The sequence below is a fragment of the Gobio gobio genome (genome assembly GCF_949357685.1).
Source record: "Gobio gobio genome assembly, chromosome: 13".
NCBI classification, from domain to species: Eukaryota; Metazoa; Chordata; class Actinopteri; order Cypriniformes; family Gobionidae; genus Gobio; species Gobio gobio.
The window spans coordinates 12,957,829-12,983,040 of NC_137106.1; the positions used below are offsets into that span (position 1 = coordinate 12,957,829).

Here is a 25,212-nt window from a genome sequence, read left to right on the forward strand (position 1 = left end):
TTCCTTGCATTGTTCTATATAGATTCGCCAATCTTACAAATATTTAAACACTACGATCAGTTTTAAGTGTGCAGTTGTATATCGACATGAAATATCAATTAAAAATCACTTACGTGCATAATAGCTGCATATTTATACTCGAGAACGCTTTGACCCGCTGCCTCGGCGCTAAGGGAGCGTCTGCCAATTCCACCAAGTTGAAATAATTTGTATGAATTAAATTAACTTTTTTTTTTTTTAATTTTCAAATTCCAATGTTGTGTTGTGCATTATTAAGTCAATTTTACCAATACAATCAAGCTGTGGAATTTTAACATGTCTGTTTTTAAATGTTAAAAAGTAATTTTAATTCATACAAATTATACATTTCAACCAATTGGTGGAATTGGCAGACGTTGCCTTAGCGCCGTGGTATCGGGTCAAAGCATTCTCGAGCATAAATATGCAGCTATAATGCATGTAGGTGATGTGATTTAAAATTAATATTTCATATAGATAAACAATGGTTAGCCTACATACTGTTGAAACTAATTGTGGTATTGATTTCTTTGTAAGATTGCCAACTCTATAGAACAGTGGCAACTTTACAGCGCTCCGAGTGCCCCCGAGTGGTTGGGAGCATTTCCGTTGTGTTGTGGCTATTTCGTTGTGTTGTGGATTTTTCGTTGTGTTGTGGCTTGATTTCGTTGTGTTGTGGATTTTTCTTTGTGTTGTGGCTTGATTTCGTTGTGTTGTGGATTTTTCTTTGTGTTCTGGCTTGATTTCGTTGTGTTGTGGTTTCATTCAGTTGTGTTGTGGATTTATTTTGTTGTGTTGTGAACTTATGTATGCTTTTTAAATTTCGTTGTGTTGTGCACTACTGGGCCACCGTACTTATGGGTTTGAAACGACATGAGGGTGAGTAATTAATGACAGAATTTTCATTTTTGGATGAACTAACTGTTTAAATGGCAGGAGACATTGTGCACATCGAAAACAGGCAAAGCAACACATTAATATTATTCAACAAATCCTAGCTTTTTACAGAAAATATTCAGATGTAACCCCCTTTGTAATCATTAACATTTTCATAAATAACTAATTTAATTACACATTTTTCGTTAGTAACTGCAACGGATTAGTTCTATTTATTTTGTAATTAAATCACGTGACTTCATTACATGTAACTAGTTACTCCCCAACACACATGCACAGCACAGAGAAACCATTTCATAAACGATCTTTGCCAAATACCCATTCATGCCAAAGTTTGATTGAGTTAACCTCACTGTCTGCAGCAAGATCAGTCAAGGAACGACCAAGGGTCAGTCCTGACACAAACCATGTGACACTTATTTTCAAAGTGCTGGTTATTTCCAATGTCAACTGACTAACAAATGTGCCTGTTATAAAAAGCAATATTCGGAACTGGCACGATTCACATAAACAGATTCATGTTCCTCAGAATAGAGAAGAGATTCAGGAAGAGATTAATTTCAACATCACTGTAATTATAAACATCAGAGAGAGAAAGTGTACACCCTGAGCTATCAAAGTTATGAGGAATTCAATCTCGGTTATGACTCACTAAATTACAAAACTAGCATTTCAAATCATGCCCCAAAAAATCATGGGGAATTTGTTTTGATCATTTTGATAAAAGTATAAGTTAACCACATATTACATATGGTTAGAATGTGCAAGGCTATATTCTGTACAAACAAATATAAAATAAAATAAAACTGCCTATTCTGATTATAAATGATGACAATATATTTACAAAAGAAAAGGTTAAAAAAAAAAAGTTGCACAAGGCCGAAGACCTAGTAAAAATATTCTCTCTCTCTCTCTCTCTCAAAAGGTCTTGTCCAACCCAATTTAAGTCAAAGTGAAACTCCTTTTATTTATCTCTTTCGTGGTTTCGTAAACAAATTAAAACTTTTAAAAGCATCAGCCAGAGAGTTTAAAATGCTCGTTTCTGCAATTATTTCCTACAAACTATTTAACACAAAATATTAACAGTTCACGTTACAAATGCAATGAGACAAAAAACAATGTACTAAATGCCATAGTGTGTCGAATAGAGCGCAGTTAAATCTGCTCGTTTACATGCTAGATGATAAACAGCAATCATGTCAACAAAATCTATTATCTGACCAAAATCTTCATCATTAAATCGTAAATAAAACGCTATTTACAGGTTTCCCACGCAGATTCAGCATATATATTTCCCTGCTAAAAGCATCATCTATTGCAAAACGCATGACACGCGATTGCATTTGTGCGTGGAGTGATTAAAATCATCTATTTACCGTGCTCAACTGTACACCGTTCAGCGACTCCGCCATGATTCAAATGCCGTAAAGCGTCACCACAGCAACACATCCAGGACGGATTTGCAACAGTTTAAAAGTCATGGCGGATTGAATTCAATAATATAAGAAAAGAGGTAAATATATATCGAAATGTCATTACAGATTGTGATCGAATTATAAAAGCAATTGGCATGACATACAAATCATCACATAGCACCAAAATAAATAAAACGTTATACGAATTATTTTATATTATATTAAAAAAATATATAATTGTTGAATTGATTTTTTTTTTTAAAGTATCAGTATACTGGAAGACTCAATAAAATTATTAATAGCAAGATATTAATTTTCTCCTCCATTTTTTGTCCAAAGAATAATATTGTGATGCGTTCCACGGACGAAAGAAAGTCATACGGGTTTGGAACAATTTGAGTGAATTATTACACATTTTTTATTCTGTGTAAAGTAGCCATTTCAAAAGAAGAAGAAAGAAAAACAAACAAACAACAAACATTTGTATCCCTGCAGTGCCCTCTGGATGAACTTTTTGTCTTATGTTCTTAGTTGATGATTAACGCTTAAGAGCAGTTGTATGCAGTCCACTATATAATGGCGAGAGAAAAAAAGGTTTGGGGTGTTTATTTTACGTTTGATAATCAGAGATTGCCTTATTCAAATACGACCCCATAAACGCAGAAATACTTTATGCCACATGTGTTGATGGACCACGCGTTCAACACGCTTCGGTCAAATGCAACAAAATATAGGAGTACTTGCAGCAAGTTCAGGCACGACGTATCTAAAGAACTAAAGACAAATAAATAAATACAATAATGTCCCCAATGACATTTTTTTATGTTACTCAGAAATGTCTATATCAAACGTATAATGACAGCTACTACTATTTCCCCTCCATCTACACCACACTTGAGTGTCAGCATCTCACATGTACCTGAGCACTTGCTCATCCTCATCACTTCATTTCCTTTAATCTGTGCGGCTGGACGCATCTGTTCACGAGGATATATTTCACAAATATGAAAATAGACTGATGATATGGACTGCCACTGAGTATAGTTTCCACGATCATCTGGAAGAGGTAACTGTTAGGCTATTCATTATACAAGATACCACTTCAGGGGAAACAATCATGTTATTGATAAAACTATGGTACCTACTGTTCTGAAGCTTAAAAATGCGACAAAAGAACGCTTTGTAACGCAGAATCTCATCTTTTAAGAGCTATACCTACATTGTGATACCATACTATTGATATGATATTATATATTGATATTATACAGTGTCTACTTTTCTCTAACAAATCTAATATATGGATAAAAGAGTTTCCAATTTGATAATGGTCAGCATTGTTTAAAGGTGGGCATAGTGGTTTTTTTTTTTTTTTCCTCATTAAAAGGCACAAGTAGAAATTAATAGCCTACTTAAAATGTTTTATGTTTTATTATTTATGTGGGGTCCCATGAGGCTTTTAAAATAACATTTAACATTTTTCTGTATGTTCAACTAAATGGTGTGGTCACATTAGTGAAATCTGAGTGAATTTTTGTGGGCATAAAATGTATTGTCAATAATAGTGTATGTAGATCGTTATAATGTGGTGAATCTGTCAATAGTGACTGTTATAATGTGGTGAATCTGTCAATAGTGTAGACTGTTAGTGTTATAATGTGTTTATCTGATGGACTGATCAGATAAATCATATTGTTTCTAGGATGGGCAGAGGCATTGCTTTAGCTAGGAAGTGTGTGCCGTTTTGTCCACCCTCAGTCATGAGAACAGTAGTCCAGTCTTTGGTCTTGTCACACCTGGAGAACTGCTCAGTTATTTGGTCCAGTGCTACACAGGAGCACTTGAAAAAACTTCAACTTGCACAGAATAGAGCTGCCAGAGTTGCTCTTGGCTGTTCGTACAGGACCAGTGTGAATGAGATGCACACTATATTAGTATGGTTGAAGGTACAGGATAAATGAAAGATAAGTCTTCTGTGCTACATGCATAATGCCATCTATAAAAACAACCCCAGATTTTTTGTGGATAAATTGGTGTACAGTGGGTATTGTCACCAATATATTACTCGGCTCTGGTGATTTAGTTGTTCCTTTTGCACAGTCAAATTGTATGAGGAGAACTGTACTATTTAGATCCTCAGTAGCTTGGAATCAACTGTCAATGTGTATAAGACAAATAAGCAACAGATCTTATTTTAAAAAGATGGTAAAATGTATGATCTGTAATGAAAATTAAGTGTAATGACTCAAATTCATCATCATCATCATTTCTCTTCATCCCCTATGGGACATAAGGCAAAATCTTTTAGCCTCCCTTAAAATGAGCAATTGCCTGATTCCCTATTGAAATGACTGGATTTCGCCTGCAAAAATTAGCTGAACAACAGAAAATGTGACCACACCCTAACTGTGTAATATAGTGTTTTATAATAATTGACTTTGCTGTGAGAAATAATCCGAGTTGAAATGATAACATACTTCTGAAAATGTATTTAGCCTATACTTTTACTATTTATTATACTTAAGGTAGCATTATTTAAGGTACTATATTCTTTAAATGAAACCAATTTAACTGTTGTTGTTTTTTTCTATCATTTTGGATAATCTCAGCCTCCCAGTGACCATGAACATAACCAATACAACATTCATACTCCAAAACCACACAAACAGTTGTGAGCCACCTTTCGATGAAGAAAACCCACTTCCACTTGTGGCTCTCTACAGTATAGTCATCACAGTGGGTCTGCCGGCTAACCTGATCACAGTCTTCCTCACGCTCCTCGAAGTGTGTCGGAGGAACGTTCTTGGATTCTACCTCTTGAGCCTGTCAGTATGTGACCTGATGTATCTAAGTACACTTCCACTCTGGGCCATTTACATCAACAGAGGCCATCGCTGGGAATGGGGCTCTCTGGCCTGTAAGATCACCGGCTATGTGTTCTTCAACAACATGTACATCAGTATCTTCTTGATGTGCTGCATTTCTGTGGACCGCTTTGTCGGTGTGGTCTACGCCGTGGAGTCTCGAGGTCTGAGAAAGATGAGGCATGCCGTGATCATCACTGCCGTGATTGTGGTAGTCGTTGCTGTGGGACACCTGCCGGTTTTCTTCATGACAGAGGGCAACTCTGAGAAAATGGAGGAGAAGCGGTGCTTTGAGCCAAGCAACCCCTCTGATGTGGTGACGGGACTCAACTATGCCCGCTTCTTCATCGGTTTCTTCATCCCGCTGTGCATTCTAATAGTCACCAACTTGGCCATCCTTGTTAACGTGCAGGCCAGCACGGGCCTTACTCTACGGACCAAAGTCAAAGTTCGGAACCTGGCCGTGGCTGTCGTCTTGCTTTTTCTGGTCTGCTTCACGCCGTACCATGTGATCCTTCTGCTACGCGCCATCAACTATCACTTTTCAATGGGGAAATGTGACTTCGAAAGAAGTGTCTACTCACCCTATACCACCTCCCTGGGTTTGTCTACCATCAACAGTGCCATCAATCCCGTTTTCTATGTTCTCACCAGCAACAGTGTACATAAGAGGATTTACAAAGGCCTGCAAGGGTTACGAAGCAGCTCAAGATCTACTTCTTTAGTGTGATTTATTCTTCTCAACTGGGACTTTATTTTCCTCTTCCTATAGCCTGTATAACAAATTTGGTGACACTTTATTGTAAGGTGATGTAGATAAGTACTGAGTAATATGAATTAACTACGGCCCAGTTTCACAGACAGGGCTTAGACTAAGCCAGGATTAGGCCTTAGTTCAATTAGGGCATTTAAGTAGCTTTTATAAACGTCCATTAGAATAAAACATTACTGGTGTGCATCTTGAGACAAAACAACGACACATTCGCTTTCAGTTAAAACAACTTAAACATGCATTTTAGTCTGGAACTAGGCTTAAGAAGATTTGTCTGTAAGGGTACTGTCTAAACGCACAGTTACCTGACAAATATTTTTAAAGTAAACCTGACTCTCCATTTTCTTCCACCCCAGATAGGGGATTTCATCTTTATTTTTATTTCCTTTTAATTCCTATTATAACTGTTATACTATATATATTTTTCACTTATGACTATTTTAACTTAATTTCTGTGTAAAGCACTTTGAATTGCCACTGTGTATGAAATGTGCTATACAAATAAACTTGCCTTGCCTTGCCTAAGCCTTGTCTGTGGAACCAAATGTACTTACTATAGAGTTATGGGTAGGGTTAGTTACTTGAAATTATGCATCATTTACTAGTTATTACTAGTTATACAATTAAGTTAATACTATAGTAAGTACATGAAGTAACGTGTTACTACGTCACCATAAAATAAAGTGCTACCAAATTTAAATATGAAATGTTCCTGTTATATTAAAACACATCATCCATACATTTGAAAGCATTACAGTAACTATTTTCTAAATGCAAATTTATTGATCTTATTGTGAACAATTCATCCCTGATTCTGAATATGTTTTGACTTTGAATTTTTTTTAATCAAAATGTCATAACTCGATCTTCCGGTGAAACAATTTCTCTCTGCATGGTGACGTTTGAAATAGGTGTGAAATTGATGCATAAAGCCAGACACTTGTAGAGGAAATGGTAAGAGGTTAGCAAGTTGCTGAAATGCAAAAAAAGAGGATGTCTGGGCTTGAAGGTGACGACCTAGACATGTACAGACAGACTGTGTGCCTGCATAAAGACACGTAGTTACACACTCAAGAGCGTGTGGCTGATAAAAGGCTTATTTTTAAAAATAAATCAAAGGTGGACGAATGTATCAGTGTGCTCTCTAGAACTACTGAAAGTGAAGTTTATTATGTGTTTAAGATGCTTTTATCAAAAGTATTTTATGGTGCATTTAATGTGGTTATGGTGCCATATCTGATGTTCACATATCAGCTCTTCATGTTCTATATGCAAATCACGGCAAAACATTTCCAAAAATAATATATAGACATCTATATAAAGTGCACTGTATAAGGAATGATTACGGATGGTAGGATTGAATAATCAATCAGTTCTCTGAATTGTTCTTGATGCTTTAAACTTTGTGTAGCAAACGGATGCTCGAAAGTGTTAACTTTCCATTGACCTTTTTAACTAGTTGTGAACTTCCTATTTGCTGGGTTTATAACATTGTGCTACAATGACAGGAAGTGTGACACAATCAGCTTACATTTCATTTGTTCACATAATGCCACATAAAGCTAAATGTATCACGGCAACTAAATCAGGCAAACTGGTAAACATTAAACTTGACTAATTTGGTGACTTATGTTGAAATAATTAAAAGATATAACAGGTTTATATAACCAAAGGCCTAACATAACAGGAAGCCCTTTTACACTGTATATACGCAACACAAATTCTTAATAAAGCTATAAGATATTCAGTCAAGAGCAATGAATGATTTTCTTTTTCTTCTGTTGTTCGATTAACATTAGCAACAGCAGCAGTTAGGCCTATATGAGGCTGCTGTCACTTTAAGATCTTATGTATGGATCCAATATAGGCTAATGATAATTTCGCCCAACGGTTTACTTTCACTTTAGACATAACCAACTGTGTTTATGTGAATACTCACAACATGGGCATTTTGACACATAAATGTGAGTATTTGAGCCATAAAAGTGAACTGAATTCAGTATTGCAAGCTGCCTATCAGTACCAAATTCAGTTCTCCTTCTCAGTTTGCTTTTAATAACTCCTCATCTAGCATGCCTCACTCATTCATCTATGCTCATTTTCTGCTCTATCATCTTTAAGAAGTCCTGCGCTGCACGCGGATATATTTCCATACAGAAAATATGTTGGACATCATATCGGCCAACCCTACTCCACACCTCCCCTGACACACTTTGAAAACCTCTGAGTTATAAGATATACTTTTGTAAAAACATGCAAAAATGTTTAATCTGTTTATTACTAATCTAAGCTACTAGGTCAGAAAATGTAATAATACATTTTTAATTGACACACACACACACACGTAATTATGCAGCAAGACCTTTAAACTTCTTTTTTTATTAAGCATTTGTTTGTCCTTTTAAAAAATAATAAAAAATAAAAGGCAAACTGATCTAAAGTGCAGGACAAACTATTAGAGCTGTGTATTCATGTATTCTTCTTTAAATATTTCCAATATAAATATACCAAATACATTCAAACATTTCAGATGTCAGTTCACAATAAAAAATAACATAGCTTTAAGAACAGTAAGCATTGAGCTTAGGCAGCAACAGACAGTTGGATACACAAGTATATGGCTTTGTTAACTTCCTGTACTTGAGGTTTACAGTGATTTTGTTCTTATTAGGCACTTGTTAGTTCTGTTCGCTCTCTTATTTTAACAGCCTCTTCTTTATGCTTGTAGTAAGGGTGTATGTCAAGTAAGTTAGGAAATCCTTCCTGAGCTAGTGAGAATAGTACGTCCCTGTGCTTTTGTCAAGCAGGCTTTTCCTGGATATATTTGTGAAAGTGCATGGAAGCCCTTACCTGTGCTTGTTTGTGTATACATTAAGGAAAACAGTCAAAAGTGTGTACTTTGAGAGACAGTTTACCCAAAAATTAACATTCTCTAATCATTTACTTCCAAACTCTTTCTCAAAAAGTTTGAAAAATGTACTAGTAGCTCATTTCAATGCATTTACAATAGGTTTGGAACAAGAGGTTGAATAAATTATGATGAATAATTTATGACTGTGTTTGTGCATGTGTGTGTGATGTTGATTATTGCAGAGGATCTTTCTTGTGCTGGCTGAGCTGCAGGTTTATGCTGTACTGGCTGAGCCACTGGCGTGAGATCTGATAGAAGAATCCTGGAGCATTTCGACTATGTGATGATGGCACCAGCTAGAAAAAAAAAAGAAAAAAAAAACGTCTTACATTTAAAGAGATAGTTCACCCAAAAATGTATTATTCAATTACATTATAAAAGTACTCCAGGGGCAGCTCCGGGGGGTTAATAAAGGCCTTCTGAAGCTATGTATTTTTGCAAGAAAAATATCTATTTTTAAATCTTTATAGCCTATTTAAATCTAATAACTAGCTTCCGTAAGACGACCATATGCAAGTCGACTTGCGCTAAAAGAGTAGCCTGTGACCCCCGCGCATGACCTAACACCCCAAATTTTGAGGAGACCATATTTAATTGGGTAGTTCGCCCAAAAAATTTAATTCTGTCATTCCAAACCAGTATTCATTTTTTTCTTCTTCTGTGTGATATAAAATATATTCTGAAGAATGTTGGTCACCATACCATTTTGGTTACCTTTGACTTCTATTGAATACAAAAGTTGCTGCCTTAAATGAAGTACAATCAAAGTCATTTCAACTCAAATTGCATTAAACTGACTTTTAAAATTAGTTAAATCTTGTATAACTTATAAAAAAAAGTTGAAAATTAAGTTAAAGGGATAGTTCACCCAAAGCACACCAAGCACAGAGCAACCATTGACTATCAATGGTTACCATTAGTATTTTTTTTCCCCTACTATGGTAGTCAATGGTTGCTCTCTCTGCTTGGTTACAAACATTCTTCAAAATATCTTCTTTTGTGTTCAGCAGAACAAAGAAACTCATACAGGTGTGGAACAACTTGAGGGTGAGGAAATGATGACAGAATTTTCATTTTTGGGTGAACTATCCCTTTAAAGCAGGGGTGTCCAATCCTGCTCCTGGAGGGCCACTGTCCTGTAGAGTTCAGCTCCAACCCCAATTAAACACACCTGAACCGGTTAATCAAGGTCTTACTAGGCATACAAGAAACTTTCAGGCAAGTGTGTTGAGGCAAGTTGGAGTTAAACTCTGCAGGACAGTGGCCTTCCAGGACCGACTTTGGACACCCCTGAGTTAAAGCAATGTAAAAACATACACTCACCTAAAGGATTATTAGGAACACATGTTCAATTTCTCATTAATGCAATTATCTAATCAACCAATCACATGGCAGTTGCTTCAATGCATTTAGGGGTGTGGTCCTGGTCAAGACTCCTGTCTCCTGAGTCTCCTGAACTCCAAACTGAATGTCAGAATGGGAAAGAAAGGTGATTTAAGCAATTTTGAGCGTGGCATGGTTGTTGGTGCCAGACGGGCCGTTCTGAGTATTTCACAATCTGCTCAGTTACTGGGATTTTCACGCACAACCATTTCTAGGGTTTACAAAGAATGGTGTGAAAAGGGAAAAACATCCAGTATGCGGCAGTCCTGTGGGCGAAAATGCCTTGTTGATGCTAGAGGTCAGAGGAGAATGGGCCGACTGATTCAAGCTGATAGAAGAGCAACTTTGACTGAAATAACCACTCGTTACAACCGAGGTATGCAGCAAAGCATTTGTGAAGTTGAGTCTCGATTTCTGTTGAGACATTCAGATGGTAGAGTCAGAATTTGGCGTAAACAGAATGAGAACATGGATCCATCATGCCTTGTTACCACTGTGCAGGCTGGTGGTGGTGGTGTAATGGTGTGGGGGATGTTTTCTTGGCACACTTTTGGCCCCTTAGTGCCAATTGGGCATCGTTTAAATGCCACGGCCTACCTGAGCATTGTTTCTGACCATGTCCATCCCTTTATGACCACCATGTACCCATCCTCTGATGGCTACTTCCAGCAGGATAATTCACCATGTCACAAAGCTCGAATCATTTCAAATTGGTTTCTTGAACATGACAATGAGTTCACTGTACTAAAATGGCCCCCACAGTCACCAGATCTCAACCCAATAGAGCATCTTTGGGATGTGGTGGAACAGGAGCTTCGTGCCCTGGATGTGCATCCCACAAATCTCCATCAACTGCAAGATGCTATCCAATCAATATGGGTCAACATTTCTAAAGAACGCTTTCAGCACCTTGTTGAATCAATGCCACGTAGAATTAAGGCAGTTCTGAAGGCGAAAGGGGGTCAATCACAGTATTAGTATGGTGTTCCTAATAATCCTTTAGGTGAGTGTATGTTGTTAAAACTTATTGATCATATATTTTTTACAGTGCAAACAAAAACAGAGAATTTTCTCAAAATATATTTTGTGTTCATGACAGTTTGAATTTTGGGGTGAACTATTCCTTTTAAAGAGTGTATAAATCATCCTTTGTTGTACATCTTGAAATAGCTTTATTTTTACGAGTCCATAATTTTGCTAGACTGCCGCCTTATCTTATCTTATCTTCAACCTTCAACCAATCAGACCACAAGAGGCGTGATAAACGAGCATAATTCAAATGACTCTGTATGCAATTGGATAGTCCTTCAACCAATCAGACCACAAGAGCCGTGATAAACGGGAAATGACCCATCGCTTCTCTATCCGTCATCGTGTTAAACCCGCCAATAGCGGGCCAGGTGGATAAGCCAGTCTGTGATTGGTTCCCGCAAAAGTGTAACAGAAGCAGTAGAAATTAATGTACAGGTTTCCAGACTGAGCTGCAGGGCGAAATCAAATCGCCGGCAGATCAGGCTGGGTTTACCCAGTCTAGTCTTATTCTGATTCAATCTCTGAATCTGACAATCAAATATTAGTTATTTTTATGCCTTTTGCAAAACGTTGCACTATTTCATGCTTTTCATCTTCACAAATATCTTTGTCCTTCCCCATATTGCATGAGAACTGTGACTTACTTAATAATGTGGACAAACACACTTTATCACTTAAACAAACACTTTCTTTGAAAAACTAAAATATGCATATGATATGTCACATGCATATTAATTTGTATTGAATCCTTCATGGGCCACAGTTTGAGAACCACTGCTCTAAATGACTGTGTATTAACTGAATTCCTTGAACACAAACACACACACACACACACACACACACACACCAACCTTGGTTTGAATTAGAGCTCCAGGAGGCTCTTCTGGATTTTCAAGTTCAAGATCAGAAAGATTTGTGGTCTGAAAATAAAAAATAAAAGTCTGAATATGTAACAGCACACCTCTAGCCCCCTCAACAAGCCATATTAGGTATCAATCATGACTGTAGCACAAAGGATGCAGGACGAGTAACGTGCCAAATCTGAATACTCAGTCCATAGCCATCTCACTTTACCCACCTGAGAGTCAGCGCCTGCGTCAGGGTGTGTGAGCTGGAGTGTTTTGAGCAGTCCTTCATGGGAGTATAGTTTAGGTTTGGGACCTGACAGTCTCAGAATTTTTGACCCAGCCTGTAGATGACACCAGAAATGTGCTGCTTGGCTGATGGGGAAGAGAGTGAGAGACTTTTGACCAGTGGTGTAAAGTAACGAATTACAAATACTCTCGTTACTGTAATTAAGTCGTTTTTCCTCAGGAATTGTACTTTATTAAGTAGTTTAAAAATTTGAAGTGCTGTATCGGTACTTTTACTGCGCTATTTTCCCTAAACCTGCCGTCGCTACATTATGTTTATTTTTTTCCTATCAACGTGATTGGCTAAGGCGAATAATCAGTCCTTTGACTCCATGCGTCACACATGATAGCGACCAGCCTAGAGTGAGAGGCACGCGCGCTTTATGAAAGGGGGTTGTTGCTGGTTACTGTACGAGGTTACTAAAAATTGACAGCAGAATATTACATTTTCTAATACACGCACAAATGGTACGTATTCGGTTAGCACCGCACAAGCTCGCGGTGCCATCTGCTGGAAACACGATTTCACTCAGCATGTAAACTTTTGAAAAATTTTTAAATTTTAGTCCATGTATTGTTACATTCCATGTATGTTTTGTATTGCTTTTTCAGAGTAAAAAACATATCCACAGACAACTTCAAATTAAACCCTGTGGCTCGTGATGACACATTGATGTCTTAAGACACGAAACGATCGGTTTCTGCAAGAAACCGAGCAGTATTTATGCTATTATTTCACCTCATATCAGACGAATGTCATCAGCCCTCCAGACCGCCATAACTTCCTGCGAGTAAGGTCAAAATACCAGCGCGATCATAGAAATATACATGTAGATTCCTCATTCGACCCATCCGCGTAGGCACTAATCAGGAATCTATATATCTATGACTGCACCGGTATTTTGATCTTACTCGCAGGAAGTTATGGCGGTCTGAAGGGCTGATGACATTCGTCTGATAATAGGTGAAATAATAGCATAAATACTGCTCGGTTTCTCGCACGAACCGATCGTTTTGTGTCTTAAGACATCAATGTGTCGCCACAAGCCGCAGGGTTTACTTTGAAGTTGTCTGTGCATATTTTTTTTTTACTCTAATAGAATTGGACCCCATTCACATGCATTATACGACTGACAGACGGCAACGGTTGGAGTTAAAAATCTTCATTGTTGTTCTACTAAAGAAACAAAGACACCTACATCTTGGATGCCCTGGGGGTAAGCAGAAAAACATCACATTTTCGTTTTTGGGTGAACTATCCCTTTAAGGCATCGAATATGCTAAAGATCTCGGTTTTGTTTCTACATTTTTCTTTGTCAGTTAGCTTAAAGGGTTGGGTTAATAATTATGGGGTTTTTGTTTTGATTATTTCATTGATTTGGGCGACTCTTGTTATCATTGCATTCGGTTCCTTTATATTCTTGTGTGTCTTTATTATTTATTTGTGTAAATTTTCTACACTTCCTGTAATAATAAATCATTTAAACGGCATTATTTTCGTTTGTTGGTTGTTCATCTGCCCGCACACCTCAACATTCACATCTCACGTAAATGTTGCGTTCTCATCCCCTTTTCCATCTTTTAAACACGTAACAGTATATAGCAAATAACTTTCATAAAACATCAGATTTATATTTAAAGCAGGTTTATTTTTTAATTGCAAGCAAAAAATAATCAGTGGTGAAAATTGTGAGTTACTCGATTCTGATTTCTGAAGTGTATTCTTTTTACAGAGAAAACATCCATTGAAATAAAAGCAGTACAATGAATCCGTCTTGAAAAGAAATATCTTTTTTGACGTAAAATTGTTAATGTACAACCCCTTGCAACCTTTTTTAATTAACCGCAAGAAAACCTCTACAGAACGGTTGTCATAAATGTTACCAGATTATTGGTTGCTTTCTCAAATATTACATGGCTGTATTTTTAGTGCTAGCAGTCAAAAATAAAACTAGGAGAAATACTAAAATACTGTTGGTGAGCTCATGTTTTTTTGTTCTTACTGAGAACCATAAAAGAGTAAGCTACATTTTTAATTTGCAGGGTATCAGGTGGAATAACATTCATAGCATATTACTAACTACTCTTTCGTACTTTTAAAAGGGCTACTTTTTACTCCTACTTTGAGTAGTATTTAGGACAGGTACTTTAACTCTACTTGCACTGCATTTTTTGTATGCTTTTTCAGTACTCTTTCCACCACTGCTTTTGACAATGACATTCCATCATTTAAAACAGGCTTGTGCACAGAGAAACAAACCACAACATTTTACTGAGCAAAAACGTTTGAGCGCATTGCAATCTGGGGAAATGATGCCAAAATATACACATACTGGACATTTCAGTCTTTCCCCATTCAGTTAGATAAAGATGAACAAGAGTTATTAAACTATCATGAAATACTAGTCTCTTACTATTTTGAATATGATTTTCATTTTTTCATTATTTTTTTGTTGAAGTTTTAGTAATTTTGTTGTGTCTATATAGTTTTGTTTGATAGTTTATTAGTTTGGTTTTATTTTGTTTTAATTATTTTAGTACTTCGAGTTAAATTAAATTAAAGTGAGAAACGAAATCATTTTTTTTTACATTTATTTCCCAACTTTATGTTTTTTAAGTTTCTATTTTTCCTGTAGTTGGTTGCACAACATGCAGTTTTAAGGCGTTAGAAATATTTAAAAAAAACTTTCGTCTTGTTTTCAAATTGTTCAAGTTTTTAAAATATTTATAACGCCTTAAAACTGCTTCACTGTGTTTTGTAAGAAATATTCATAACAATAAAAGAGGTAACACTTTAGATTAGGGTCCAATTCTCACTATTGACTAGCTGCTTATTAGCAGCATGCATATTGCTAGGATATTGACTGTTTATTAGTACTATATAGCACATATTAATGCCTTATTCTGCATGACCATATTCTACATCCCTTAATCCTACCCAATACCTAAACTTAACAACTACCTTACTATTAATAAGCAGCAATTAGGAGTTTATTAAAGAGCACCTATCATGGCATTTAAAATGTTCCAAATATTGTTTTAGAAGTCCCCAACAACAGTTTTGCATGCATGCAATGACAAAAAAGACTTTAGTTTTCTTATAATATGCATTTATTTTTACCTGTTTTGACAGCGATTCTCAAATGATTCCTTTAGTGATTCACTTTTCAAAACCCCGCCTTTACGTGACGCTAATCTGCGGTGATTGGTCCGATGACCCAGTCAGTTGTGATTGGTTTAGTCTGTGCAGATATTCTCGGAAACGGAACGCCCATCAAAGTCTTATAATGACAGTAATTTGTTAATATGTGTCAGGAGTTATGAATATGAAAACCGCGTCGGTACTGTTTGATTGTAATATGAGCCTCAGCTGATCTCATTCATAAAAAAACTCCTCACGAAGACTTGCGACAAATCAACATCCCTCAGGGCTTTTAGTTCAAAAGTGTGCAGATGAGGAGACATATTGATAGATTCTCATATGTCTGTGTCAAATTTCTAAACAGAGGAGTATTTTTTATTCAATACTTCCTCAAAATGGGCAGAAATAGCCTAATCATGAGCGATTGAGTCTCTTATGTGTTGTTTTCAATTCATACTGGCAGCCGGAGGGCGCTCTGTGCACATGTAGTCCATATATGGTACAGACAGACGAAGAAGATACCATGTGCCATAATAAAAGTCCATAATAAAAGCTTCCTGAGATCGCGAAACATACATTTGACGACTAATAATAAACACTCAATCGCGACGATGTATGGTTTGTCTTCAAGCCACTTAGTCTTCAAATGCTCATCCTTGGGCAGATGAAAAAAGTTTGCTTTTGAGTCGCACTTCAGAACACAGGGTCTCGTGGCCATGATGTTTTCTAGTTTTCACTGGCGTCTTGAAGCGCAATAAGTGGGCGTATCGTATTCAAATAACTTGACAAGTTGACGTCATCTAGTCAGAGAAAAAGCTTCGGTCTTCTAACAATTCTTAAAAATGACTCCGAGTCGACTCTTACTTTTGAAAGAAAATAACTATATATACGATGCACTGTCATATTTCAAGCTATCACAGGATGTTTTTGTTCACTTAGATCTATGTTACACACTACATGAAAGGTAAATTTCAAAATTCCATGATAGGTGCTCTTTAAGGCAAAAGTCATAGTAATAGTGAGAATTGAACCTTAATCTGAAGTATCTCCGTAAAAGAGGAGGAATATTCAAGTTGTTGTTTGTATGGAGTGCATTCATAATTGATTGTGTGAATGAATGAATAGATCTGAGGAAAAGAAAGAAAAGAAGCAAAGATGGCTGCTGAATGAACCAGCTTACTCCAGTAATAACTTTGGCTATTTGCAAAGCATCTCACCACAACTGGCTTTCATTATCTCATAGTAAACAGTAGCAAAAGCAATAGACTTTAGGGTGACCACCCGTCCCGCTTTGCGTTGTACCGCACAGCATTTTCACCCCTTGTCCCGCATGTCGCATATTGAGAAAATGTCCCGCATTTTCACCAGTCTATTGATTTTTAATGATCATAATGAGAAAACATGCATGCGTTCTTTTGCCTTTTTAAGAAAGCATTTTATTTATTATTTTCGCTGCATCGTTTTTCACCTATATTTAACAGCGCTTCGTCAGAAGTAACATCCCGCCTTACACAAATATACAAAAGCCGTTTTTTTAAACCATATCCAATGGTTGAAAGGAAAGGAGTAAACACGGTCACTAGTAGGTTGTGACGGCTGTCAATCAAAATGTGGAGCGTTGATTCGTTCCATGTGTTCCCTGTCAGAAAACGAATGGATAGTTCTGTATATATATAAATTAATATATAAGATTAACTAATTTAATGTTGTTTTATTTGTTTCATTATTTATTTAGTTGGATTTTAGTTGCACTTGGTCAGAACTGTTTCAAAAGTAGCTAGTTATCTTATCTGCATGATGCCTGCTGCCTTTGGGCTCAGTGATGTTGAATTTAAGATTATACAACAGTTTCAGGTTATGTTTTAGTGTTGGTAACATGTCCCACGCAAATTTAGTAATCGTCCCACATTTGGTTTGTTTGATGGTGGTCACCCTAATAGACTTGTACCTTGATATTGCTGCAGACTGAGAGGGCATGTCTAACGTGCTTTGCTGTAGCTGGGACAATGTAGGGATTTCCATCATCACAAGATTTTTCTCTGCCTCCTCAACTTGAAAGCATTCATCAAAAACGAACCCTGGATTTACCTTGTCGCCATTTTCAGCCTGTAAAACAACCATGTTAAATATCACAATAACACTTAGCACTGACATGTTTGAAAGTATGTCACCTCTAGAACAATTAATTAATTTAGTATTACGCAATCACAGAAAAATATGTAAAACTGCAGAACATACGTTTTCAGGAAACTCGAAAGTTCCTGTTTCTGTCACAGGTATGGTTGATAATTCCTCTTTGTCCTGGAATCCACCCAAGTCTGAAAACCCTTTGTCATCTTGCTGGGGTTCTGTCCAGTCCGCAGAACTGAACGTGGACCATTCGTCAAACCCTTCACAACTTTGAAAACCATCTTCACCATAGCGGCCCAACAGACACTCCCCCATTATACACAACAACGTAATCCAATAACACCCGAGACACTGCTACATCTAGCTATAGTAGGATCAGCAGTGGTTGCTTGCATCTATATTGACCTAATTTCTGTTGTTGATGTCGTCTTTGTAGCTACGCTTTTGGCAGTGTGCAATTTGTTCTCTGGTGTCCCACAGGAGGCAGGGAGTTCCCATTGTGTTTCAGAGGAAGGTTAGATGACACATGCTTCCTTCCAAAGACATTTCCTCAATTGCTCTGCTTTGATTTCCAGGAAGAGGACCGAGGAATCTGAAGAGAGGGAGAAACAAATGTCTCTGGAGTATAATAGCAAAATTTTGGTATTTATTAAAACTTGTTTCCACCATGTTAACATTTTTATCTCACAATTCTTAAAAAAGGTCAGAATTGTTATAAGTTATAGACAAGTTATAGCAATTGCGAGACTTGGGAGTTCATCTCAGAGAATTGTGAGATATAAACTTGCAATTGTGAGTTAGTCTGAATTGTGAGATTATATCAACTCACAGTTCTGAGGCAGGGGAAAGTCAGAATTGTTAGATAAGTTAACAGTTAAAAAATGTTTTTAAAACATCTGTGGCAAAGAAAGCTTTCATAGGTACTTGTGCCTTGTTGGTTATAGAACAAAATTAAATTAAACACAATTTAAAAATGCTAATAAAAACAGTTCAACAGAATAAAATAAAAAAAATAGGTAAAGTAAAACAAAATATACAACTATTTAGAAATGCGGAACTTCGTTTCTTCCATGAGATGTAAACACCTTATAAAAAGATATAAACTATTATGTAGTATGTATTTTCGAACGTTCCAGTTTTAAATAACTAATCTTTCACAGCAATAGTAGTATTATGTAATAATTATGTAAAAAACATTACATTTAAACATTAAAGGGGCTATATGCAACTTTTTCCCCAAAATAAACGTAACAATAGCCTTTTTATTTTACAATTTATGACTCAAACATCTCCTGATGAGCATACTGACACCTTGTCCGCTCACAGTGGGTGCACCTATAAGCCTGTATCCTATTTTTCCTATTTTCTGGCGGGTCGTCTTTTCCCGCGCTGTCTGCGGATGTGACGTCACCACCGCTGCGAGAGCGAGCAGAAAATGAGAGCAGTTCTGTTTTTTGGCCACAGGTGTCAGTCGCGAGTTTAAATTTCAGAAAAACGCATATAGCCCCTTTAATATAATCAGTTAACACATGTAAACAAACACCTGTTAAGCGCTATATGTTATAGAGAATGTTACTGTTGCTTTATACCAGTTGTATAAAGTTATAAAGTTGCTTTTTGACACTTAATATATGATTTTTTTTTATAATGTTATCACTTTATCGTATTCTTAAGCGTACGTTGCTTAGCCTTTCCACCAGTAACTTGGAGGTCAGATTAACATACCTGAGGTAAATAAACCTTTTATGTCACACATTCTCTAAATAGTAAAACAACGTCTTGTGGTTGAACTGATTTGTACGCCAATAAAACGATAATCACACTTACCCTCATAAGCAAACAGCAATAGTTGTGTAATGAAAGGCTGATTGCCTAGAATAATAGTTTATCCACGTAGCATTTCCGCAATTGTCTGCCAAAAATGTGACGTCACGCGAACAGGCGGAGAGTGAAGTGCGCACCTGCACAGCACGTGCTGGCGTCTCGAAGGTAACCGTCGTACTGCAAAACTCTCGCGAGATTAACAGTGACTTACAGTGTCTGGGCCATAGACGATCTGGGCTCATTCTTTTATTAGGGCCCGGGGTTTTCAAACTTTTGATGCCAAGGACCCCCAAATATGATGGATTTTAGGAAGGGAACCCTCATAAAAGGTTCATCTATATATTTTTATGTGTGAAAAAACAACAACATTTAAACTGTTGGATAAATAGACATTATAAATACAACATATTGTTTCCAAACTTCAATTGGCTGTATAAACCTGAAGAACAACATTTTCAATTCAAAAATGTATGTAATTAGCTTATGTACTGCGTTAAGAATACTGCCTTACAACCCCAGTGAGTCAAGTCAACTTTATTTATATAGCGCTTTTAACAATGCAGATTGTTTCAAAGCAGCTTTACAGTGTTAAACAGGAAAATAATGCAGCATAATTTAATTCAGCTGTATAGCCATCCTGGAAAAAACGCTGATGTCATCAGTTCATTTCAATTATCATAGTGACAGTGTGGGCTTTAGATCAATAATTTAGTTTAAATGGTTAATTTAGTTTATTAATTAGATTTATTTCGATGTTTAGTTGAAAAATTTAGTGTCCCCAACTGAGCACGCCAAGCCAGAGGCAACAGTGGCAACTTAAGGAAACCAAAACCCCATTAGGTGACTCAATGGAGAAAAATAAACCTTGGGAGAAACCAGGCTCAGTCAGGGTGCCAGTTCTCCTCTGGCCAATTAACAAACAGCGTATTATTATTATTATTCTGGCAGCTTTACAGCTCAGAGGTCATAATAGATCAGAATATTCGAGGGACCGGGGGCAACATGCTGGAGACGGGTTTATTGAGGATGATGTTGATTAAATAATTATTAAAGTGCAATATTCGAATGATCGGAGGCACCGCGCTGGAGACGGGTTTATTGAGGATGACATTTGCGGTCGCCTACAGTGGTTCAGGCTGCAGGGTTGCCGAATGACTAAAGAAACATTATCATCACATAAAAAACTGTACATTTCTTGTCAATTACCACCCACTGCAACTCCATTGACGGAAATAAGCGCAGTTTTAGTAGCAAAATATGTGGGAGAGAGTTGCTATAATGTGACTATATTGTATTGCAATAGGTAGAACTTCAAAGTCAATGCCGAATCAAAACTAGTTAGCGAATCATTTGTAATAGATGTCAATGTATTTTCAAGTCAAAATATTTGAGAAAACCAATCAAATCAGAGTAGCCGGGCTTTATGCTCACACAGAAGCTGCTGAGGCTGAGCGCGAATTTTAGTCAAGTGCGAGATATGTGGCTAAACTAAACATTTCATATTTGACAGCTGCTTCTGTAAGTCAGAAATGTTAAACAAATGACAAAAATATTCAGCCAAATTAATAAACTTTTGTCCAATTTTGAATTGAAATAGGCCTATGTTAATAATTAACAAACAAGAAATATTAACAAAGCCGTTTTCTTCAGATTAGGCATAAGATTAATAGTAATTAATGTGTGCATATTGTAAATTAATATAATTCCATTTGTAGCTCTCAGTAAATAAAAAAGCTCAGCTTTTTTCAGCCTGTATTGGACATAAGATTAGTAATGAATGTGTGCATATTGTGAATTAATTTAATACATTTAGTTACCTAGCTTTCCTGGTAGCCTTCAGTAAATTAGCATGTCTACAAAAATTATGCATAAGACATATAAATATCAGTTAAACATATGTTTACTTTCTTCACTGACAAAAATGGACAAACTTTATCAGTCATATCTGCCCACCGTCATGGTTTTTAAGCTATTGCTATCAAATTTTTTGGCGTTCAGAACATCTTAAAATGCACATATGTAGATCATGGAAATCAACATTTTCTCAGGGGAGCATGCCCCCGAACCCCTCTAACTACCTCACATTTGGGATCTCAGTAATTATAAACCTGCCTACATTGTATGATTAAGGGATGTACAATATGATCATGCAGAATATGGCGTTAATATTTGCTTTATAAGTAATAATAAACAGCCAATATCCTAATATGCATACTAATAAGCTACTAGTTAATAGTGAGAATTGGACCCTAAACTAAAGTGTAATAATTCATTTTTTTCACACCCTCACTGGGGGCTGAGCCCCCTAAAATAAAAATCCTAGAAACGCCCCTGGTGAGAGTACAATCACAAGCAGGTTGTGGCTGAGTCCCATGCGTTTTCCCACCAGCGGAGCTAGTTGATAGATTCAACTTTTGCTGTATCGGGACAGCAAAACCCCAAACACATCTTCCTTTTTTAAGAATGACTTCAGCGCCATTCTTTGTTAGCAGGGAATTCACACTGAACCACCGCAACTCTGCCGTCATTATGTTAAGCCTGCCCACCGACTCACGTATAAACGGTATACACAATGTGATTTGCCTGACTAGAGGTTGGTTTTTCAACGGAGAGTTGCAAGACGAACATTTGCTGCCGCTAGGGTGCGTCTAGATTTCTAGGCTAATGTTCCACATCACAAAATGATTCTATTTCATATATATATATATAATTTTGCTTCTCATTTTTGTTATCAGTAATGATTTAACATTAGCCTGGATGCCAGCCGAACTTAGCCCCGCCCACAGCATTTGAGGTCATGGACGCTCGAGGCGGTGGGCTGGAGTATCTAGCTGGGGGGAAAGAGACCGACTTTGCTGCCCAAAGCCGGAGGAGCCGCCGCCATCCACCAAGCGACGGAGGAGTCAAAGGGGCATCCACAGAGGGGTATCCAGCACCACCGCCAGGCATCTCGGAGGAGTTCACCCAGCTGGCGGACGACCGGATGACCAAGATTTTTTTGTTCCTCTCTCGTCTCGGTCTCTCCTCATCCTTCCGTCTCCTTTTCTCTTCTCTCGTCTGTCCTCTGCGGCCACCATGACGGCCCCCGTCCCTGTCCTGCGAGGGCATGTGGGGTATGTGGCAAGCAGGGCCAGGCCAAGAGCCACGGGAACAAAGCAAGGCCTCATGACGGTACCTTATACTTCACCTGTATCTTATTTTTGTACATTTGTTGGTTATAGGATCAATCTTTGGAACCAGTCATGGAGGAGGATCTTTTCCAAAACAATCCGTTTTGCTGGATCATTTTCTAAGCATGAAGAAATCAGATCTCTGCATTCTGTGAAAAAAGAAGGGAGAGATGTCTGGTTATTATTGTAAGTTTTATACTTTGTGTAACTGATCATATTATTTTACGCAGTAATAAAAGTTTCTGATCTGCCCAAATGCTCGCACCTTTGGAAATGTCTTCTGTGTACCAGGGCCTGGCTAACATCTCAGGGAGCGTCTCTTTGTGAGGGTAATGCCCAGACAGTATCGCAAACAGCAGTACACCTAAAGCATACACTGTCGCAGGCTCGCCATGGTACCTTTTATGATCGATCCACTCAGGGGGAGCATATGTTCTTGTGCCTGGAAGAAAGAACAAGATTTTGTTAATTGCAATGAATTTGTATTTCCGCAGATTTTTGTCTATTTATTCATTATATGCAACAGGTGATCTGCTGCTGTTAAATTATGCTTATTATAACTTGTCACCATATATTTGTGTAATACGTACCACTGTAGGCCGAATAAGCAGACTTCTTCAAGCGTCTACCACAGCCGAAGTCGATTAATTTGACCTGCAAGGTGTCTGGGTTGATGAGCAGGTTTTCCAGTTTGATGTCGCTGTGTAAGACGCCCCTTTCACAGCATATTCTTGCCGCAGTCACAACCTGTCGCATCACAACTCTTGCTGTCGATTCCTCAAGTCTGCCGCCATGCTTCCCTAAAAACGTCCACAAATCTTCACATGGCATGGGCCGCTCTAAGATCAGTATGTAATCATGCGGTGTCTTGTGCCAGTCCAGCAGCTTTATTATTTGGGGAACGCTGGGGCCTCTGTTCAGACGAACCATCAAAGCGACCTCTACTGGAAGCGAAAATAGACCCTAGAGGAGAGATGATAGTTATACGAAAGTTATACAATTAACCTTTTTTGTCTGCAACATTTTGTTTAACCCTCTGGGGTACTTCATTTATGGGTCACACTCAGGACTTTCAGGTCAAAAATGACCCGGAGGGTGGGATTAAGATAAAAAAAATTTTTTAGTAAAATCAAATAAATATATTTTTGTTCAATAATATTTTTTCTTTTCTTTTTTGGTGTTTTGAGATAATTTTATGATTTATAATTCATATTTATGCAATAATTATGACCCATTTTTCCCATTGAATATAATAGAAAATGTATTCTATATATATATATAATTTTTTTTGTTTTAATTATTAAAGCTGTATTTTATTTTAGAGTCAAGCCTAGGCCTCATGAAAGCAATTTTTTTAACGAGATCCGAGCCATCCGGTGGACACATTGAGCATTTTTATCACGCAATAGCAAATTGTTACCACTATAGTTGACCTTGCGTTTTATAATTATTTTTAAAAAAAATTGTAGCTTCATCGGAATGGTCTGAAACTTGGTGCCTTTATTGGTACTTGGTATATGAACACACAAAAAAATTGGGGACAGGATTTGAAAAGTCTAAGTGGTCATAAAAAAAAATCGTCACACTAAGGACCTAAGGAAATGAATGGGAAATTGGCAAAAATATGAAAATAGAGTTATTTTGTGCGTACAATCTACAAATCAGCCAGGATGCAGAAAAAAAGGACTCAACAGTGAAGGAGTGAATCTCTAAAACATCAAGAGTGCAAAACAGACAAAAAAACTCACACACACACACACACACACTTATACACACAAAAACACATGCACACACAAATGAACGCGTGTCATTCCAAAAGCTAATTTTGGGAAATGTGTGAAATAAAAGCAATTATTCATCAATGTAAGAAATAAAGTGCACAGCAATGAAAGCATGAGACTGTAAGCCATCAAGGTTGCAAAATAGACACACTCACACACACAAACACACATAGGGAAATAAGAGACTGGTGAAACTGTAACAGAGAAATGTGAAAATATGTGAAATAAAATCAATGAATAAAATAAAACAATGGGTAACAAAATGCTTTCCATTGGTTCTCTTTCTAATACAATGTTCAGGTTTGACTGTATTATAAAGTAAAACTGGCACTTCAAATTACCATTTAAACCAACCAAACAAACAAAAAACATAGTCTTTGAAAATATTTTATAATATATTAAATGGTCATTTGAGGTGTGCGTGTGTTTTTGTGTGTATAAGTGTGTGTGTGTGAGTTTTTTTGTCTGTTTTGCACTCTTGATGTTTTAGAGATTCACCCCTTCACTGTTGAGTCATTTTTGCATCCTGGCTGATTTGTAGATTGTATGCACAAAAAAACTCTGTATTTTCATATTTTTGCCAATTTCCCATTCATTTCCTATGGGGGTCATTTTTGACCCGAATGTCCTGAGTTTGACTATTTTTTTACGACCACTTAGACTTTTCAAATCCTGTCCCCAATCCTGTTTTTTTGGGGTGTTCATCGACCAAGTACCAGTAAAGTCACCAAGTTTCGGACAAT

At 37.1% G+C, this 25,212-nt stretch overlaps 3 protein-coding genes across 4 annotated transcripts in view; 1 reads left to right on the plus strand and 2 right to left on the minus strand.

Moving 5' to 3' along the window:
• Positions 1-2,341, minus strand: part of ubr1 (ubiquitin protein ligase E3 component n-recognin 1) — a 50,559-nt gene extending 48,218 nt beyond the window's left edge. For both annotated transcript variants that reach the window (XM_079832429.1, XM_079832428.1), the window contains exon 1: positions 2,292-2,341. In XM_079832429.1, the coding sequence (XP_079688555.1) occupies positions 2,292-2,327 (36 nt within the window). In that variant the 5' untranslated portion in view covers positions 2,328-2,341. The remainder of the gene's footprint in view (positions 1-2,291) is intronic.
• A 931-nt stretch (positions 2,342-3,272) lies between these two features.
• gpr132a (G protein-coupled receptor 132a) lies at positions 3,273-6,486 on the plus strand. Its single transcript, XM_079833770.1, has 2 exons — positions 3,273-3,396; positions 4,937-6,486. Exon 2 carries the CDS (start codon positions 4,950-4,952, stop codon positions 5,919-5,921), a length of 972 nt encoding a protein of 323 aa, XP_079689896.1. The 5' UTR covers positions 3,273-3,396; positions 4,937-4,949; the 3' UTR covers positions 5,922-6,486.
• A 1,263-nt stretch (positions 6,487-7,749) lies between these two features.
• LOC307135812 (uncharacterized protein) lies at positions 7,750-19,619 on the minus strand. Its single transcript, XM_079832491.1, has 6 exons — positions 19,522-19,619; positions 17,803-18,286; positions 17,513-17,670; positions 12,368-12,509; positions 12,141-12,209; positions 7,750-9,170 (listed from the first exon to the last, which is right to left on the minus strand). The coding sequence occupies exons 2-6, from the start codon at positions 18,007-18,009 to the stop codon at positions 9,048-9,050; spliced, it is 699 nt and encodes a 232-aa protein (XP_079688617.1). The 5' UTR covers positions 18,010-18,286; positions 19,522-19,619; the 3' UTR covers positions 7,750-9,047.
• Between the last annotated feature and the right edge of the window lie 5,593 nt (positions 19,620-25,212).

What these genes read in the sequence shown, in the direction of transcription:
- gpr132a (XM_079833770.1), top strand. Translation starts at nt 4,950, where the DNA reads ATGAACATAACCAATACAACATTCATACTCCAAAACCACACAAACAGT.
- LOC307135812 (XM_079832491.1), bottom strand. Translation starts at nt 18,009, where the DNA reads ATGGGGGAGTGTCTGTTGGGCCGCTATGGTGAAGATGGTTTTCAAAGT. An exon ending in CAGTCTGCAGCAATATCAAG is followed by an intron (nt 12,510 to 17,512) that starts GTACAAGTCTAT and finishes CTTCCCCATCAG; the next exon opens with CCAAGCAGCACATTTCTGGT. An exon ending in GAGCTCTAATTCAAACCAAG is followed by an intron (nt 9,171 to 12,140) that starts GTTGGTGTGTGT and finishes TTTTTTTTCTAG; the next exon opens with CTGGTGCCATCATCACATAG.